This window comes from Phocoena phocoena, chromosome 3 (assembly GCF_963924675.1).
Source record: "Phocoena phocoena chromosome 3, mPhoPho1.1, whole genome shotgun sequence".
Lineage (NCBI taxonomy): Eukaryota > Metazoa > Chordata > Mammalia > Artiodactyla > Phocoenidae > Phocoena > Phocoena phocoena.
The window spans coordinates 7,811,699-7,833,348 of NC_089221.1; the positions used below are offsets into that span (position 1 = coordinate 7,811,699).

A 21,650-nucleotide genomic window follows, 5' to 3' on the forward strand; every position below is an offset into this window, starting at 1 on the left:
TAAGTAATGTAATAGGTATGCAACTGCTCCTGTCATGTGGGTAATTCAAAAAGCTGAGCAATTGCCGTTAGTTTCGACCAGCAGCTCAATAGCCTCCCTCCGGCTCCAGGGAACATATGGAAATGCCTATGACATTTTGGTTGTCATAATTAGGGGGGAAAGGCACTGGCATGTGCAGATAGCCTCCTCCCTCCCCGACCCTTGTCATGAAAAAGGATTATCCAGCCCAAAATACCGGTAAGGCAAGGAACCCTGGTATGGAAGGTGATCTGAGCCCTGTCTTCTCTGTCTGGTCCATGGTCAGGGATCCCGTGTGCCTGCTCTGAGCTCCCCTGTCTGATGTCACACACTGGCACTTAATCACAGAGGGCCTGGGATAGCACTACTACTATTACTATTACTTTTTCAGGAGCATAAATCTTACCTTGTCAACTAGAACATAAGATTCAACTGAGTTGTCATGTCCCTTTCTTCCCTGACAGAATGCACTGCAAACAGTCAGCACCTGATATCTATTTGTCAATATGATTTACCTTATGCTTTCTGTTTCTTGAAAACTTGAAGTGAAGGATTGAAAGCAATCAATCATTGTTTCCCTCTGAGAAAATGTCTTCATTCAACGTCTTTGACTTCTTAAAGGTTTATGAAGTCATCCTTTCCACCTCCCCCTCCAGAGGCATATGAAAAACAAACTCTCTCTAATTTTAAATTGCAAGAAAAAGTTATCATGAAACACAAATGTGAATTTTTGAACACGCAGTGTTGACAGCCCGCTGTTTTATATTCACTATATGGACGACTGGTTAATTGCTGCTTTTTTGCAATAATAATAATAAATCTAATGCATATCATTAAATTCCACACTGTTCATACCTCTGTCACAGCTTGCAGAATCTTTCTTTCATGACTGCCTCTCCTATACCATTTGCTCATCTAATTTCCTTTTTTCACTTTTCTCTCTCCTCTTCCTCCAAATTTAAATTTATTTAGATCATTTCTTGATCTGCCATATGCCTACGTTAGCCATGCTACACACGGTGTTCAGAATTAAGAAACTGTTAACCCAGGTTAGTCACTGATATTCAGGTGGAGTTGGAGGGGATGTTGGTATTTTTTGCAAAAATCAATAAATAAGTAAATAAAAAGGTGAATGCTATTGCCATCTATGTTAGCTCTATATTTTTCTCTGAAGTATGTTTTTCTTGATTTGCATATCATATGACAGTCTATAAATTTCCCCCTCTCTGACTTATCACCTGGTAGTACCTCTGCCAACAGAGGTATAAGTGGTTGGAAAAAATGTTGGCTTTTAACTAATTATATAATTGAAGGGAGAAAAGAGACAAGAAAATGCAATGGGGAACAGAAGCTCAGATCACACACAGCAGTGGATAATCTCCAAATTTTGTCTTTGAAAGATGGCGAGAAGGAACTGGGCTGGTCGCCATGCATCTGTGATGCAGAAACCCTCTAACCACCACCCGGCTCAGCTCCAATGTTTCTGCTCAGAACTTAAGAACTGGAAGGGCCATGACTCTTTGGAGGAGCTACACCTGGGAATAAGCCTCAGCACATGCAACCTGTATCACTTTGGGGAATCAGACATGCCCATGAGATGTTCTCCATCGACATCAGCAAAGTTGCCCCAGACCCGGGCAGCAACCCCTGTCTTGGGCTCAGAAGTCATGGTGCTGCTGGACACCACGAGATGGACACTGGAACTCATCCTTCCGTTCTCTCTTGGATTCCTCCTGCTGTTCCTCACACGAGGATTGACATTATGCCTCCTTCATGTCATGCCCACTGGTGCCAAACTCCCTGCTTCACATATCCAAATACTCAGTGCTGTCCAGATGCCTTGGCCAAAAGCTCTTCAGAGATCCAAGGACCAGCCTACCTGCTTAACCTCTCAGAACTCCAAACCCTGCATCTCTTATCTGCTTTGTCCAAGGACACTGGAGTCCTAACACCTCATCCACAGAGCAGACTGCTGCCTCTTCCTTTACACTGAGGACTCAAGGCACAACTGGCTTCCCCATGAGCCAACAATCTAAGCCCCACTTCCAAACCTACCTGGTCCATAATTCATTCATTCATCCACGTATTCATTCATTTTCTCTCTCACTCTTTCACTTTCATTTGCTCTGTTTTCCTCCTCTTTCCTTCTCCTTTTCTATCCCCACTAAGATTTTGAACTGTCTCTTCAAATATCCACTGGACAGCCAGCAGGATGCCTCACCATCACTCAAGGTCACTAGCATCAAAGCAGAATTTCCCATCTTCCATCTCCTCAACACACCCGACATCTAGTTCCTCCAAGCCTGCTCTTCTTACTGCTCTCCAGTACTTCTAGCCTTAGATGCACTATTTTCACAGCCCATGTTTGGATCCTTTCCCACAAAGTATGACTGACACCAGTGCTCAGTTCATGTTCATGAACTTTCCCAAAGTTCATGTTCAAAGCAGGAATTCCAATGGCTCAATCCTTATTCAGTAGGCATGGAAGGGATTTGGGGATTTCCACCTTTAAAAGCCTATTCAAGTGAATCCGATGATCTAACAGATTCTAGAACCACCGTGTTAAAATATCAGCGAGCCTCTTGTCCTAACTTGCATTTGTAACATGCATGCTAGTGGAAAAGGCAGCACACAGAAATAAACGAACCTTTGTGAGTTAGAATTAAGTGAACAAAGAGAGAGGTGAGAGACCAAATAATTCACAGTGAGTGCTTGGTAGAATTTTCCAGTGGTTCAGGTGGTATGTGGAAGCTAAAAGGAAAAGGGATGGACAAGGGGGAGGGGAGGAAGAGGGGTTGCTGTCCCCCATCCCGCTCTTCAATATTTATGTTAGAAGGTTAAGAACATGCGGTACAGCCAGGAGGTCTGAGATCTAATCTGGAGTCCACCAAGTTTACAGGTGTGTAATACTGACAAGCTCTCTTCAAATGTAAAATCAGGATAAAGATGGTGTCTATCAAATAGGAGCCCTGATAAAAGTCTAAGAGCAATGCATGCTGAGCTCTTAGCACACAGATTATATATATATATATATATATATATATACATATACACACACACACCCACACACCCCCACAATGATATCTCAATATTGGCTAAGGTCGCCATCATATCAGTAAGATTCAGGAAAATGTGACCTCCTTCTATTGTTAAATATCTTCAGAAAATTATATTGCATATATCTGGAAGATCTGGCTGGAAATCACCGTCCTCATCCAAATAGCACCCAACAATTCTAGGTGGAACTAGAAGAAAATATACTTTCTATTTGCCAAATAACAACTCTGATAACCAGTGGAGGAAATAGATTATTACTTATCATCTAAAGGGTATTTTTTTTAAGATGTTGGGGGTAGGAGTTTATTAATTAATTTATTTATTTTTGCTGTGTTGGGTCTTCGTTTCTGTGAGAGAGCTTTCTCTAGTTGTGGCAAGCGGGGGCCACTCTTCATCGCGGTACGCGGGCCTCTCACTGCTGTGGCCTCTCCCGTTGCGGATCACAAGCTCCGGAGGCGCAGGCTCAGTGGCCATGGCTCACGGGCCCAGCCGCTCCGCGGCATGTGGGATCTTCCCGGACCGGGGCACGAACCCGTGTCCCCAGCATCAGCAGGCGAACTCTCAACCACTGCGCCACCAGGGAAGCCCCTAAAGGGTATTTTAATGGGATGAATGATAATTAAGGACTCAAAACTTCAAATGCTACCATGTTAATTTAAAAGGGGATGTATAACTGGGGCAAGGAAATATAGAATAGAATCCCACATGAGGAAAGGAATAGGGTCTAAAAAACACCAGTCATTTTAGAAGGTCAGGAAAAGGTTATCAGTGTATGAAATGTGTAATTAATATACTATCTATACCTCCATTCATAGGCTTATCATATCTTAGAGGCTGACCTATGAATCTTCAAATATGCTGGCTATATTTAAACTGCTTTGACAAACTGAAATTTGTCAAAACCCGATAAAACAGGTTTCTTTCTAAAAAAGCTAAATGTGATATATTTATACAGAGCTCTCCAAGCATTAGGCTGAATGTATATGATGTGGCATACTCTATAACTATGAAATATACATTTTCCACAAAAATAGATAAGTCCCTGTGTTCTATTTGAAAAATGGTACTTTTCACAAATGTATTTATTAAAAACTAATGTGCCTTTTCTGGCAGAGTTCACTCTCACTTTGAATGCTATGGAAAAAAGTTAATAATTTGGGGCTTCCCTGTGGGAAAATTCACCTATGATTAGAACTATACTTTTTTAAGTATTTAAAAATTTTTAATTGTAATATAGTTAATTTACAATGTTGTGTTAGTTTCAGGTAAACAGTAAAGTGATTCAGTTATACATATATATATTCTTTTTCAGATTCTTTTCAATTATAGGTTATTACAAGATATTGAATATAGTTCCCTGTGCGATGCAGTAAGTTCTTGTTTATCTATTTTATATTTAGTAGTCTGTATATGTTAATCTCAAACTCCTAATTTATCCCTCCCCCACCCCTCTATCCTCCTTGGTAACCTTAAGTTTGTTTTCTATGTCTGTGAGTCTATTTCTATTTTGTAAATAAGTTCATCTGTATCACTTTCTTAGGTTCCACATATAAACTATATCATATGATACTTGTCTTTCTCTGTCTGGCCTACTTCACTTAGTATGATAATCTCTAGGTCCATCCATGATGCTGCAAATGGCATTATTTCATTATTTTTTATGGCTGAGTAAAATTCCATTGTATATATATACCACATCTTCTGTATCCATTCAACAGTCAATCAATGGACATTTAGGTTGCTTCCATGTCTTGGGTATTATAAATAATGCTGCTATGAACATTGCAGTGCATTATCTTTTACAGTTTTCTCCAGATATATGCCCAGGAGTGGGATTGCAGGATCATATGGTAACTATTTTTTTAGTTTTTTAAGGAACCTCCATACTGTAGAATTATACTTTTATTCACACATGTAAGGCTAATAAAAAAGCCATCAATGTGAAATCTCTATTTACCAAGGTAAATAAATTACACTTTCTTTTCTGACTCAGGGAACACATTTACATTTATGGTTATGTGTGATTCCATTTTATACTCAGTTGTCAAAAGGTATTGTATTATTATGTGCTTGGTCAAATCTTTATAATGCCGGATTTTTTCTTTTTACACTTTATAACTTTGATGCTCAAGGTTAATTTGGTTACTTGTTTTTTCTAATTACAAAAGGAAATCTGCATTTTAGAAAGTCTCCGACCAAATATAAATGTAAAACATCATACAGAAAGTAACCTGGTCCAGATGGAATACTTTATTTATGATTTTTAAGTTTCAAGATTAGCTTATGAAATAATACCTCTGCAATATTTTATAACTTTTAAATTTCAAGATGAGTACGGACAGCAAAAATATCAGGCAGGGAAACAGGGAAAGGAGATAAGGGGAGGGAAAGACAGAGTATATTCTGTGCCTCAGTCATCACGCTCCAAACTGCATGGGTTCACAAAACCGTGTAAAAACACTCTCCTCTCCTCAAGGAGCTTTAACTGAGTTATGGCAGAAGCTACAAGATCTCCCTCTGGAGGATAAGACAAAGGAAGCGATACATGACAGGCAAAAAATAACAGTTAAATTTCAGAGAAGACAGCCAGCATCACTGGATGCTCCATTAGGAGGGAACAAAAGGGTGGGGGAAAAGATGAACAACAAGGTGGCATAACTGAGTCACTTTGCTGTACAGCAGAAATTAACACAACATTGTAAACCAACTATAATTCGTTTAAAAAACAAAACGAAATAAAACAAGGTGGCATGGTGGTTACCTAAAAGAAAATCTAACAACAGCCGAATGTTGTTGAAAAGTGATAAACTTAACTTAAAAAAAAATACTTTTTTCTAAATTCCATACCACCAACTAAACTATTCCACCGGGGGTGGGGGGCTGTTGATTTTCTTGTTCACACACGTGTGCAGAATTAAAGACTATGTAGATATGAACTTAGGTGACCAAAATGTCACCTATCATTAAAAATGATATTGATAGTGTTAAAGGTTGAATTGTGCCCCTCCCTCAAAACGACAGGTTGAAATCCTAACCCCTAGTACCAGTACCTCAGAATGTGATCTCAATTGGAAATAACGTTTTTATAGAGGTAATCAAGTTCAGATGAGGTCATGAGGGTCTGCCCTAACCCATATGACTGGGGTCCTTCTAAAAAGGGGACATTTGGACACAGAGATGGGTAAGCACAGAGCGAAGCTGATGTGAAGACACATAGCAAGAAGATGGCCATGAGACTAGGGTGACATCTGCAAGCCAGGGACGCCAAGGACTGGTGGAAAACACCAGAATCTGGAAGAGGCCAAGAAGGACCCTCCCCTAGTGCCTTCAGTGAGGGCACGGCCCTGCTGACACCTTGATTTCTGGCCTCCAGACCTGTGAGGGAATATATTTCTGTTGTTTTAAACCACTCAGTTTGGTTGCTCTGTTACACCGCTCCTAGGAAACTAATACAGATGGTTAGAATAAAAGCATCCCAATCCAACCTTTTTTAGAAAGGTTTTTGAACAGTTCTCTCAAACAACCAAAAATGCATAAATAACAAAAAGTATTTGCATTGCTTAATTTCCTAGTGCTGTACTGATTCCATTTTTTGAAAGAATCTGAAATATGAGTTCTGTTTTCTGGCATAGAATTTTGAACAAGGTTTTTAAAGGAAAATATCTGTAATTAAGGTGCTTTTTCAAGATTGTGGGAGTAGCTGATATTTTTGCAGCTTTAAATTACAAAGCGACATCTTTAGTGAAAACGGATGGTAAGATTTCAAACACTTTAAAATGGCCCCATTGTCGTATGATTTCCAAACCATCATCATAATATTTTAGCGATGAGCTCTCATAGTCTTTGGCTCTGCCCACTGTAGAATGGAGGTCATTAGCCTAAGTAAATACTTGCCTCATGGAGCTGTTAGGAGCTTGGGATCTCTTCAGTTAGTCATTTGGACAGGCTTGATAAACCAAGCCCACAGTCAACTGGCCATTAAAGGCACAGAATGAACTAGATTTGTTGCACCCTCAACATTAATTAAACATGGATGGGGAGCTTAACTGTTCTGAAGAAGGGGACAACCACAGCAATTGAACATGTAAATCTCATAATCTTAGTGCTGAACGGGCCCTTGGAGATCACCCATCCATCTAGTCTAATTCTGTTAGGATGGAGGAGAGCAAATTAGAACAGGGACAGGAGCGTTATGAAGCTACAGCTGGCATGGAGGAGGACAGTTAAAATAATAGTTGCCAGGAGTTGATTGGGAGGAGAATATAGACAAAGACATAGGGTCTGAACAGGAGAAACAGCACATGGAGACACAGGTGGGAGATTTGAATTCAGCTGGAGGAAATCAGGCCAACACTCATGAAGCAGGAAAGTTGGGAATGATTAATTGATGCCCATCTTGTCCTGGGGACTTTCTCAGAGCTGACCTTGCATTTTTATCAGCTTGATGTCTCAGGCTGGGCACTGATCGATAGACCAAGGAGGGAGGGCAGTGAGGGGGGAGAACAGGGCAGAAGAGTGTCACAGGCGGTCGGCAGCCTAAGTCCACCTTCGCAGGGTGGGGCTTAGGTACCAACTTTAAGCATTCCCTTAGGCACAGCCTTAGGCAGAATTTCATCATTTGTAAACACCTGTCATTTGAACAGATTTTAGGAAGGAGGCCATCAGTGTGTAACACCTTTCTCTGCCCTCCTAACTGAAACTATAAAAAGTCAAAAAATATTTACAAGAAAAACTGGGCAGTGATTATTACAAATGGCAGAGAGAAGAGCTAGGCTTCACATTTCCTTTTTCCCTATGGGGCTGGACAGCGGATATCCCAATGTATGAAATACAACAGAGGAGAGCTCCTGAAGCCCTTCAGGGGCCCAGCTCAAGTGAGAACTATAGGCCCCCAAGGCTGTTACCCTGACACATTACTCTACTGAAACAAAACAGAAACAGAAGGAAAACTGCATTCCCACCCTCTCTGTATCCAAAGGTGTTTCCAGTATGCTGTGCTCTCCCATAGCTGCCTCAGGGATGTGAGGATACCTGTAGCACCCGCTGGTGTAGCAGAGCAAGCCGAGCTGTGATCATCTTCAAGGAGTCGACTTCCAGGATATCACTGAGGGGCGCATTAGGACAAATACGCTTTATGCCACCATCAACCCCCTGTGTGTCTAAGGTATGTCCGCTCCAGAAAAGGGTCAGAAAGGCAGGTTTCCATACTGCGTTTGTTTTGGCAGAAAAAATCCATTCCTTTCACTTCGAGTACAGGAAAGGCAGAATTTACATTTGTCTCTGTGCTCTCCAATTTCCTGTTTTCTTATCTTTGCCTTTCAGTTGAAAAACATCTGAATGTTTTTCATGAAAAACATTCAATGAGGATGAAATATCATCCTCATTGGGTGATGTGGGGATAGAGCCATGCTTCACAAGTGGGGACGATTCTGCCCCCCAGGGGACATTTGGTGATGTCTAGAGACAGTTTTGGTGTCCCAACTGGGAGGCAAGGTGCTACCGGCATCTAGTATACAGAGGTCAGGCCTGATGCCTCTACCCTACATCCTAGACCGCACAAGACAGCCCCCCAGAAAAGAACCCCAAAGAATTATCTGACCTAAATGTCAATAATGCTGAGGTTACGAAACCCTGAGACAGAGGAAAAAAGGAAGAGTCGTTAAAAAAATGCTCGCAGCTATAGCACAAGGAGAAGCCTCAGAGCACCATGAATAGGTAGGATCTCTTTGAAACAAAGAGGCATAAACTCGGAAAGATGTCTTCTAAAGACCCCCGGAATACTACCCGCTTTGGGTTGAATGGTGGCCTCACAAAAAGGATATATCTACCCAGAACCTGTGAATGTGACCTTATTTGGAGAAAGGATCTTTGCAAGTCTAATTAAGGATCTCAAGATGAGATCCCCCTAGATTATCTGAGGAATCCTACATCCAATGACAAGTATCCTTATACAAGAAAGGTGAGGGAGATCTGAGACACTCTGACACATGGAGAGGATCATATGAAGATGAGCGAGAGAACAGAGTGATGCACCAACAAGCCCAGGAACTCCTGGAGTCGCCAGAAGCTGGAAGAGGCAGGAAGATTCCTCCCCTAGAGCCTCTGAAGGAAGTGTGGCCCTGCTGCCACCTCGATTTCAGACTACTGACCTCCAGAGCTGTGAGAGAATAGATATCTCTTGTTTTAAGCCACTACATTTGTGGCAATTTATTACAGCAGCCCTAGGAAATGAATATGCCACCCAAAGGATCGTATGTTCAGACTTAACTTGTATGCTTTCTAAAGGACAGAACTGCCTGGTCTAAATGTGACTTCCAGATGAATTCTTTGAGATCTGCATTTATGAGCCAAGTGTGTTTCTCAGAGCTAAGTGACTCCCTTAACCAATGGTAACATTTATTGTAAACAGAAGATAATCACACTTGGTGACCCAAATCACACTTTAGACCCAACGCTCTAAGACAGCCTCTTTTCTCAAAGGGTAGACAAATTTTAGGTGGTATATTCATAAGCTTCAGGAGTCTTAAAATAAGAGTACACTGGCATTCTAATCTATCTTGAGAAGTTTTAACATTAACATCAGACAAAATTAAAATCATTTTAACCAAGCCCTTAGAACTTGTCACTATCACTGTGACAAGTGATAAAAACTAAACTCCAATTGGTTTAAGCCAGAACAAAAGGTTTAAAATATTTTGTAACTGGGAAGTACAATATGAGAAACCCAGATTCAAGCACAGACAAGCCCAGGGATTCAAAGTATGCTGTACGAATTCAACAGTGCTGACTTCTAGTTATGATAGCCTCTGTTGGGCCTTATTCTTCAGCAGACACCACATGGAGACAAAATGGCTGCACATAGCCTACAGTGACATCATCCTTCAAGCTTATGATTGCACAGAAAAGAGATTAGCCTTGTTTCTTTCAGGGCATATTTGAAAGTCCTTTAAGGCCACTAATTAGTCGCACTTGGGTCATTTACAGAACCCTGGAGCAAGGAGACTGGATACTCTTATTAGGCTTCCTGGGTCACCAGCCTGACTGCAAGATATAAGAAATAGAGGTCATGTGCATTACTTTCCTGTGGCTGCTGTAATAAAATATCATAAATTTGGTGGTGTAGATGAATAAAATTTTATTCTCTTAAAGTTTAGGAGATAGTTCTGCCACAAACCAGTTGGGTGATCTTGGCTGAATCACATAAACTCTCCAAGCTTCATCTCCTCCTCTGTAAAATACTGAAAATAATACCTACACCTTAGTGCCACTGAGAAAACAAAACTGAGATGATGTATGTGAAGAGCTGAGTACTCAGTGAGGGCACAGTAAATGCTGTCGCCTATTACTGTTGTTGTCCTCATTTTCTTTTTTGTTTTGTTTTGTTTTGTTTGCGGTACGCGGGCCTCTCACTGCTGTGGCCTCTCCGGTTGCGGAGCACAGGCTCCGGACGCGCAGGCTCAGCGGCCATGGCTCACGGGCCCAGCTGCTCCGCGGCATATGGGATCTTCCCAGACCGGGGCACAAACCCTCGTCCCCTGCCTCGGCAGGCGGACTTTCAACCGCTGTGCCACCAGGGAAGCCCTGTCCTCATTATCTTATGACAAATTAGGTCATTAAAGTTACATCGAATAAGCACAATGCCAAGTTTTCCATTACAGGGAAAGTTTTCCATAAAGAAGGAGGAACCCAGGAGTCACATTTAAGCAGTGACAGAAGGAAGAGTCAGCAGAATGATGGCACATATTAAGATTTTAATGCTGAAAGGGACTGCAGGGATGATCCAGCCTACTCCTCTCCCTGGCTCTGCTCTCCCAACGCACCGTCAAGATAACTGAGGTCCAAAGAGGTTAAGTGGTTTGTTCAAAGTATCCCTTCTTTGTTATTTACAGAAATGTTAGACGCGTGGATAAATCTGTGTGTGTAGTAGAAAATTAGAATTGCTGGAATGGCGGGGGGTAGGCGCAGACAACAGGATCAGTTCAGTGCATCCTTAGGTGCTAATCTTGTTTTTCTAGCACCTTCTGGGAGAAAATGCTAACGCATGCCAATGGATGTCTGAAGGTCTGAGTCTTCTGCTTCTTCCCGGGTATGCAGACAAACTATAATCCCAGCCTCCTTGCAGTTGGTTGAGGCCATGTGACCTAGTGGTGGCCACTGGGAGGGAGCGAGGCATGCATTTCCTGGCCTGGCCCATGTAGATCGCCTCTGCATGGTCCTCCACACTTTCTTCCACGCTGTTCTGGAGGCGTGGGTTGAAGATGGAGGCACCACAAGCAGAACACCCTGGGCTCCTGGATGGCAGCATAGAACAGAGCCCCTACAGCTGCTGCCCTGGACAATCATCACGTAAGTAAGAAATAAGGCTTCTGAGTGTGCGTTTAGCTACTGAGAGTGAAGGGCTGTTTGTTAACAGCATTCATTCAGTGTGACTAATATTCTCTGAAACTAGTAAAATCTGAGTCCTCATCTACACACACTGTACATCAGCAACTATAAATCCTCTTAGAAGTTATGAGAAAAGGAAAGTAAATGTGTTTCAATAAACAGGTAGATGAAACAGCTCCTGACAGGGGATTTTCACCAAGGGAGTGGAAGAGACAAGAATCTGGGGATGAGTGGTGATACTATGGGTTCCCAACCTATGAGTCACAGTCTAGGGAGGACCATGACATTATAGCCCAGAGAGTCAAAATTAACACTGTTGTCCAAACAACCAAATATTGTCCTAAGAAAAGCAAAGACAAAGAATTACACTGCATTATCCTGTGTTCACTCACCAGGAAATACTCACTGAGAACTTGATCTGTACTAGTACCAGGTGACAAACTTTTCCTTAAAGGATCAGATAGTACATACTTTAGGATTTGTATCCCAGACGTTACTTGATACAACTGGTCAACCCAGTTGATGTAGCAGCCATAGACAACATCCAAAGGAATGCACATGTCTGTGTTCCAATAAGATGTATTAATGATGACCATGGGCTGGCAATATGCAAATGAATGGGCATGGCTGTGTTCCAGTAAAACTGTAACTATGATCATCAAGTCTTAGTTTCTGAAACGCTGAAAGGTTTTAATAAAGATCTCTAAGCTCTTTAATCTCTAAGATCCCTGCCACTTCTATAACACTATGATTTCAAGAACATATTTGATAAAGAAGGCAAAAAAGAAATAAAGTTTAGAATCATGACTGTGGATAACTACATGGGAGACCACTCTCCCCCCGTCCAATATAAATATAAGACAAGATTTAAAAAATTAATCAATACAAATATCTCATTTGAATAGTTACTCTAAATTACTAATTAAAATATCATTCTTTAAATTATACAGAAGAATTCCAACAGAAGGTAGTTGTATCAAATTGTTATGACCCATTAGAGAGGGTACTGGTATTATAAATTGACTCTATTTTTAAATTTAATTTCATATTAATAAAAGGAAGCAACTTATACTCAAGAATCCCAGCAGCTTCTTTAGAAATGGCCACTAAGGGCTCATACACGTGTTTGGTTAAATATACAAAGGAATCTAAAGAGGAAAATACCCCAAGCATATCAAAGATCTTCTGGATTCAATCAAGACATGTTAACATCACAGATTCAAAAAGTGGCTTCTTCAAAACATGTGGAAGCCGAGGCAGTGATCACCTAACATAGGGTTTCTCAACCTTGGTGCTATTAGCATTCTGAGCCAGGAAATTCTTTGCTGAGCGGCGAGGGGCTGACCTGTGCATTGTAAAACATTTAGCAGTGTCCCTGGCCTCTACCGACTAGATGCCACTAGAACGTCCCCCTCCAGTGGTGACAACCAGATGTTTTCAGCAGGTAAAACAGCCCCTAATTGAGAAACACCGATTTAGAAATGACTGGAGTTGAAAGGCAATTCCCCAAACCCAAATATACAAGAAACAAAGTTAACATTTACCTTAACTTTGGAGAGAATTCTCCACCAATATTGACCAGGTCGTCAGAGACATAACAGTTTTCAATTTAGAAACCAGAGAGAGGCAGGTGGTAAACTGGAACACAGATTGCAATTTTTCTGCTTATTCCAGTAGTCGTGAGTGAGAAACAAGCTGTGAATTCCTTTCCTTCAGTAACAAAGCAATATAAAAATGGATTTTGAGCTATTTCCCAAAAGACTGTTAGGAAGACATTGAGGTGAAATGAGCTGCAGTCTCTCTGTGTTCTTAGGACCGTGCTCAGCGCACCTCTACCTCGGGCCATCCCAGGCACGATCCCAGATGGGCAAATGCTGTCAATTCGTCTTAGGGCCGGCTGCATTTCTATATTTTCCAAAAAGCTTGTTCTTGTAACATAACCGCTGTGATCAAGGCAAGAAGAAAAGTGACGCTGAAGAGATGGATCTGTTACCATGACAAGAAGTAGGAGAGATGCCTGATGGGAAACCTCCACATCCTCTGTCACTGTGCCTGAAAGTGACCGGTTTCCAAGACGTGATGTCTACATTTCAGCACATGGTGAGTTGCAAGATTTATCACAGCCTCCGAGTGGAAAGACACCTTATAAGTGACGTCACATGAATATTTGATTCCCCAATCATTGATGAAAAACAGGTTTTGTTTCCTTCAAAGCAACTCTTGGTCTTTCACTTTAATACACTGAGGTATGTTTGAAAATCACAATATTCCATATAGAGCCATTCTACCTCATGGTATATTTATATGTGAATATTTTTGTGGTGATGCTAAGGGACTTACCTCAAACAGATAATGTTCACTGGGGGTAATAATAACCATGTACCAACCCGATCCTTGCTCAAATCTTGACTGCTTCAGAAACTCCACTAGTGACGTCTCAACTTTATTAGGGAGAAAAAGGGAAAAAGAACCCTTGATTCGGGGTTCTGTTTGATGCCTGTTCCAGACTATGGTCAGTATCAAGCTTATCAGGCAGTCTGACCTCATAGTTCGTTTTCTCACCCTAAAGCCACTTCACAAAAGTCCATTTTTCTTATCAGTGGGTTTCCGCATGGTTCCACAAGCTGAGTCGCAAGGCACAACCACGTTGGATGGACAACGTGCTCCTGTGGATAATGCCGGCAGCCCATGGCCCACTCTGCCCTCACCGCTTGGGCAGGAAGAAGAGCTGGGACCCTTCTTTTCCTCTCAGTAAAAACAGAAGTTGGGATAATCAAGTCACTGTGTGGGGACCACCTTGGTGTGAGGAAGGGAAGATGGAAGGATGCACCACAGGTGTGCATCACGCTCCCGCTGCAGCTGGGAACTGTGCTGGCTGAAGTACACACACTAGCGCATCGAATTTGGGGGTCATTGACTGGGGGGAGGGGCTTAGAACTCTGTGAAAATCACTAAATAGAAGAAAAAAAAGGAACCTTGTTCAACAACTGCTTTCTCATTACTGATCCTAAAACAATGTCCAGGCAGAAGAATTTAGGGCAGAAGAAAAGTGCAGAGCAGTATCGAGCAGACAGGTGACAGGTACATAAGAAAGGAATGGATCAGAGTCAGGAAATACCTATACTGTCCTAGAAACTTCCTGTGGGGTGAGAGTGTGCACACGTGTGTTTTAGGATGCCTCTTCCAGCAGGCATTCCTCACTGCTCTAGTCACTGGGTTTCATTACTTTCCTTCTCTTGAATTTAGGGACAAAAATATGAAATTCACCCATGCCCTACTAATGATAAGTTTTAAAAAGTTGCAGAGTGAACATATTTATTAAATATCAAGGGATTCAAACTTTCACAGACATTTGTCTTGAGTCTATCACCTGCCAGGTAACTGCATCTAATGATCTACTTTCATCTAATACTGAGGAGACAACAATTCAAACCCTCCTCACAGCACAGAGTGAATTTCAATCTGAGACAAGAGGGGCTCGTCAGAAATAAAGGCTGAGGCTATGAAATGCATCCGAGGGTCATCAGCCCAAACAGACTCAAGGTGGGTTACAAAGAGGTGACAGTTAAAGTGAGACTGAAGGATTGGCGGTCTTCTTCTAGATCGAGGAGAAGATGGGGTTAAAATTGTTCACAAGAAAGAGGACATGAGTAGATGCTAAAAGTTGGGAAATGGCCTCCAGTCTGGGAAGCTATAAGCAGCTTGGCATTACAGACACAGGGAAGCATCACAAGGTGATGGGGGGCTGCCCCTGGGAAGTGGACCCTGCTGTCAGGCAGAGAGGGGCCAGGTCAAACGAAGCGTTGTCTGCTGTTATATAAGGGCTGTCACTGATTCTCAGTTCTAATTCTCTCCACTGTTCATGCAAATTGATTTTCCTTCCTCATCTTCATTTCCTCATTTTCCCATGTTTCAACAATTACTTTCTATCTTCGAAGAGAGAAGGAAGGAGAAAAGTTTTAGCCTACTATATCCAAATTAATCCGGATGGTCCCTGCAGAAAACAATATTTCTATAACATAACTGAAGGCATACAAGTTATAAACGCTTCTGCTTCTCATGATCTTAAAGTGCACTGTCCAGTTAGGTAGCAACAGCTCCGCTGAGTTCTTGAATGGTGGCTAGTCCAAATTCACATGTGCTCTAAGAGTGAAATACACCCCAGAATTTGAAGACTTAATACAATTAAAATAAAGAAATGTAACTCATTATTTTTTGTAATTATTGCATGTTAAAATGATATTATTTGAGATATAACAAGCAAAATATATTATTAAAAATAATTTCCCCCAAGAGGATTAAGAGGTACCAACTACTATGTATAAAATAAATAAGCTACATGGATATATTGCAGCACAGGGACTATAGCCAATATTTTATAATAACTATAAATGAAATATAACCTTTAAAAATTGTGAATCACTATGCTGTATACCTGAAACTTATATAATATTGTACATCAACTATACCTCAATAAAAAATTGGCCCCTGTTTCTTTGTACTTGTTTCAATGTGACCATCAGATAATCTTAAACTACCCATGAGGCTCACATTTTGTCTTTACTGGACAGTGCTGTTTGTAACACCAGTACAGCCCTTTCTTGATCAGTGTGCTTAGTCTTTTTTGTTACCCTTAGAAACGGTCATTTAACTTAAAATAAAGTATTCGTAGAAATCAAAAGGACAACTTAACTGGAGACATGTATGAAAAAGCAGTCTGTCCTGAAGAATTCCCAGAGTCCTCTCTCCACAGTGAGTGAAAGGTAGGCTGCAGAGCATCGTACACAACCACGAAGCACAACAGAGGAGGGTGGCGCTGTGTGTACCCACCGCACCGCGTGGTCTGACGTCTGTTATTAGGGCCGTGTTGTCAAACCTTCTATTCGGAAAGCCCCTGTCGTCCTGCTTGGCCCTATGTCAGCAGACTGTGCTCTCTCTTACCAGGAGGTGAGGCTGATGAGTTTTCCAAACACTTCATTTTCATCAGTAACCTCAACCTGATTTCCACCAAAAGGTAGTCATGACAATGAGAAGCAATAATGAGGAAACTACAGTTAGTTCCCTTGCCCCTAAAATAACATTATACACACAGTAATGGCAAATGCATCTCCTGATTTTTTGCAGCTGTTTATTTCGAAATAACAGCAAGAAAAGTTGCAAGCAAAGTTCAATGGACTCTCAAAAACCCTTCACCTAGATTCTTAGAGCTCCCTCATTAACATTTTTAGACATTCTCCTTCATAACCACATTACAGTTACCAAAGTCAGGACATTAATATTAATACATTTCTACTATCTTCTCCGCAGACAGTAAAATTTCACCAGTTGTCCCAAGAGTGTCCTTTATAACAAGAAAAAAATGTTTTCCTGTTCCAAGATGCAATTTGAATCAAATGTTTCATTCAGTTGACATGTGTACTTTTTTCCCCTTTATGATGGAATAGCTCTTTTTTCTTTTGACTTGGTGATTTTTAAAGCGTAGAGACCAGTGTTTTGTAGAATGGCCTTCAGGTTTGGTCTGTGTGATGGTTCCTCATGATGAAACTGGTTATAATTTTTGGTTTTAATATCATGGAAATCTTGCTGTGGCCTTTTCAGTGCATCTAATCAGGAAGCTTATACTAACTCTTTGCCCCATTCCTAGCGAAAGTACCTTTAACTAGCTGGTTATCATGGTACTGGCCAGCTATCTTCATTATCAAGTCACAGGTTTTCCTCCGGCAATTAATACGTATTTTATAGGTAAAGACTTTGAGACTATATAGATATCTTGGTCATCATCAAACTCTCACCCACAAATTTTGCATCCATTGATCATTTTTGCCTGAATCAGTTTTTAGTGTGAGTGTTGTCAAATTATAATTTTCTAATGAAATCATTCCTTCAACATTTATTAGTTGGCATTTTAGAGTAAGGAAGAGCAGTCCCTTCTGTCTCATTTGTTTATTCATTTATTTTTATGTTAGTATTTACTCATAGTTGATTCACTGTGCTATAATCTGATACTATCATTATTTATTCTAACAATCAAATTGTCCCAGATTTCTTCAGTGAGCCCACGTCAAGCTGGCTGCTATATCCTTTTGACCTGCTCTCATCATCCTTTGAGTACTCCCTTAATTTCTGAAATATCAAAATCTTCCAGGTTTATCTGGAACTTTGGTTGTCCAGGCCCTGGAATCAGCTGCTTCTCCAAAAAGGCTTGGTTCTTTTTTTTCTTTTTTGGCCACACAGCATGTGGGATCTTAGTTCCCGACCAGAGATCCACACTCCCTGCAGTGGAAGCTCAAAGTCCTAACCACTGGACCACCAGGGAAGTCCCAAGGCTTGGTTCGTTTTAATGGAGAGCGAAATTTAGAAACCAAGTACTGGGTATTAAGTGTGCTCATTGCTATTAGAATGACAATATTCTAGACCTTCTCAGCCATAGGAGCTGGGAAACTAGGAAATCAATGCACATGTGTATGGAAACATACGTTGGCACACACACATATCTGCACATTTCACTTTTTTGGCACACACAATATGCCAAATAATATACTATACCCTGAGAATCAAAATGAGCATAATCCTATCGAATGATCGATATATTTTGTAAAAGATTATTTAAAACCAGAGCTTTAAAATGGTATTCTGCATTAACTGCTGATCATTCTGAGTTCTTATTAATACACTCATAATTTTACCAATGATCAACTCATTTAAAGACTTCACTTATATTACCAAATTGCAGTGGAAAGACAATTCATTGTCCAGTGTGATGAAATAATTATAAGAAGTTATTATTTATTGTTATCACTTTTAAAAAACAAAAGCGATTAACATTTGTTGCAAAAGTACTATGCCTTATCTCTTGTGCATGCCTTACTTTATTTAGTTCTAGCAAAGACAGTATGGGGTTGGTAGTGTTTTGTGGTCATTCCACAGATGAGGAAACCCACAATTGCTGGGAGTCACAGAGCTAGATAACAAATCCAGGTCTGTGGGTTTTCAAAGTGCTTTACCAATATTAGTTTTCTGGGGGGTATTGGCTTATTTTAAAGCCCTGCTGAATAAAACATAGATCTACTATTAAACCATAGATCTAAAGTTTCCTGAATGTTCCCAAATATCAGCATCACGTAGGAGAAGAAAATAATATAAACTTCTCTCCAATCACTTCTTAGAACTCTAGTAGATGAGGGTGATTAAAGAATTTTTCCAAACTACACACAGCCCAAGGATTCTGGCATGCTCCATGGGGAATTCCAGAATCTTGGTGAAGTGGGTATTTATGCCATGACCCTGTCCTTCTCCAAGGAGACCCTTCTAAAAGCCTAACAGGGTGAAGTGGGCCTTCGTGGTTCAGATCTGCCACTAAAATAAACACTCTATCCAGGCATAAGCATCTCAGGTTCCTCCTCCTTCAAACCGCAAAAAAACACAAGTAGGTAAATTTCATTTTTATCTATCATCACTAATTCTTTGTTATATGGTTTTTTTTGTTCTTTTTTTTTTGCGGTACGCGGACCTCTCTCTGTTGTGGCCTCTCCCGTTGTGGAGCACAGGCTCCGGACGCACAGGCTCAGCGGCCATGGCTCACGGGCCCAGTCACTCTGCAGCATGTGGGATCTTCCCGGACCAGGGCAGGAACCCGTGTCCCCTGCATCGGCAGGCAGACTCCCAACCACTGCACCACCAGGGAAGCCCTATATGTGGTTTTTAAGCCATAGAGTCATATTTATTTAATTACAAATAATAAAGAGGAAACAAAGATGTTTTTCTAAAGGGGGCTGATTTTTACAAGAATATGGTGGCTGGACGCATCACACTAAATAATCAATGATGATTCTAACCAGGGGGAAAAGGCCACTTCCTAACATTGAGGAAATGCCCTTTGAATTATCTATCATTTGGGGAAGAGTAAATCAGGATGATACCCATGAAAGGAGGAGAGGCCGCACAGTAGGAAGAGGGCTAATTGGGAATTCAGGCAGGTGATGACTCATGTCAAAGAGGGCAGCCGGGCGTCCCGCGGCCTGACCCGCTGAGGAAGGAGCGGCCTGCCCTGGCTTGATGAATACCTTCGCATGCATCTGTCCTCATCCCCTCAAACGCGGAGCTAATTGCGATGAAAAATGAAAGTTAGAGAACAATACACTGCACCTACCTGGATCAGAGACAAATCCTCAAGCTGTAATCTGAAGAGGTAGTTTCTACAAAATACAAACAGACAGCAGTTTCATGTTTAGTAGATCTAAAAAAATTACAGGACACAACAATTATGAGAACAAGGGGGAAAAACACAACAACTTTTGGCTTCTGAAGCAATCTCCTGCTGAGACTGTGAGTTCCTTGGAACTCAGAGTTCAAAGAGGCGTTCAATACGTCAACAGAAACACATCTGAGACTGGTGAGAAAGCTAAGGGATAAAGGGGTGGGGACTAAGGTGTATCTAAATCATTAATCAGCTCTCTTAATCGATGTGAAATGGACAAACGGAAGTGGGTCTTTAATGCTGAAACTGAGTTTAAGTTAAGCAACATGATATAAAACCACTCTTCACGAGCCTTTATCCTGACAGATCACCTACATTCACCATGTTGTATAATTAAAACACACCCAGGTTTTGAATTCACCAATGGTCTGAGCATTACACCGCTCTGCCTCGCTGGATGGATTCAGTGTGTAATAAGTTTAGAAGCATGAACTTGTTGTCTGTCTGACTGTTTGAAAGAGTCAGCTCTGGCTGCCCAAGCGTGAAAGAGGAAGCCAGGGAAAAGGAAGCGATCAGCTTTCAACAAGGAAGGGGAAGAACCGTGAAATACACAACAGAGATCCGCAGAGCTTGGTGGGGAGTGGGGGGGAATGTAGCAGTCACGTGAGACTTTGAACTGCACTGCTGTGACTTTTAGAAATAAGGGATTGGCCTCCAGCTCAAGCCATGAACGAACATCTCCTTAACATCATGTAGATGAGAAGCTGGTGCAGCAGGAAAGCAACCCAAGGATGGATGGCGGAGAAAGTCCACCCAGGTGTGAGCAACGATGGCAGGGAGAAATTGGCATGTAGTGGGAAGCAGCCCCTAAGAACACATGAGTGGGGAGGGGTCTCGGAGAAGCTGAGGCTATTGTTATAATGGACTGGTCCAAGGTGATCACTGTGGCATCAGGAGAATAACAAAACTCCCCCGGCACCAGCAAGAAACAAAAGTAAATGACTTTCATTCTCTGGGAAGGCAGGCAGATGTCGGAAGTGAACACGCTGTCCCAGTAGAGGTGACAAGGGACAGCCACGACAGGCCACGGGCACAGCCCTGAGAGAACCAAGAAACATCCCTATGGTGTGGATGCAACGGGGAGCACAAATCAACAGGGACGACTCCATCCCGGGCAGGCTGCTACCAGTAGCACGCATGCACTGCCGGAGGAAAAGAAAGGATTCCAATCACCTTTAGGGCGGGCTCACAAGTCCCAGGCAGCGGCCCCTGCGCGCTCAGTGTTCTCACAATGTGTCCCCCGCCACGGGAACACTGCCATCCTGCACGCTGAAAACTGCCTCCTCAACCACTACAATGGCTTGTACAACACACTCTTTCTGAGCCTCCGATTTAACCTCCGAAACAACACCAGAGAAGCAGTGCGTGGCACGTGGCGCTTCCCTCACAAAGCCATTGGGAGAAGCGTCCCCTCTCTATCCTTACAGTCGAATCAGCCCTCTACGCAGAGCTCAGGATGCCTTTGAGGAGGGAATGTGGCAGCAGAGTCTACTTCTGTTTAGTCTGCAAGTTTTCCACCAGAAAGGTCATCCTGCGGCGGAAGGAATGAGAACTCAGCGCAGACATGGAGGAGCGGAGCCGAGCTGCCAAGGTAAACGCCACTGGAGGCTGCCTGGCATTCGAAGAGTTGCCAGGCTCTCACGTGATGTGGAACAGATACCAGCACAACTGCTCTAAGAGACGTTAGAGATCTACATGTACACACAGATAAATCTTTCAGATGAGGGGCTTAGAAGAGGCCCCAGAGGCAATTACTGGCCCCGACGCACTAGCACTCATTGCCTTTATGAGCGCCACGGCTCCCTATCCTCAGGCTGGCTTCATCGTGGGCTTCCAGCTGCAGCAAGCTGCCAACAATCCCTGCCCCTCCACTACGGGGGGCAGTGTTGCCTAGTGGTTAAGGACATTTGTGTCCATCAACAGATGAATGGAT

The 21,650-nt window shown here is 42.0% G+C and overlaps 1 protein-coding gene across 1 annotated transcript in view; it reads right to left on the reverse strand.

Moving 5' to 3' along the window:
* SEMA5A (semaphorin 5A) overlaps positions 1–21,650 on the reverse strand; it is a 293,519-nt gene that overhangs the window by 209,416 nt on the left and 62,453 nt on the right. Inside the window, exon 3 of the mRNA XM_065873940.1 lies at positions 19,610–19,655. Coding sequence (XP_065730012.1) covers positions 19,610–19,655 — 46 coding nt within the window. The remainder of the gene's footprint in view (positions 1–19,609; positions 19,656–21,650) is intronic.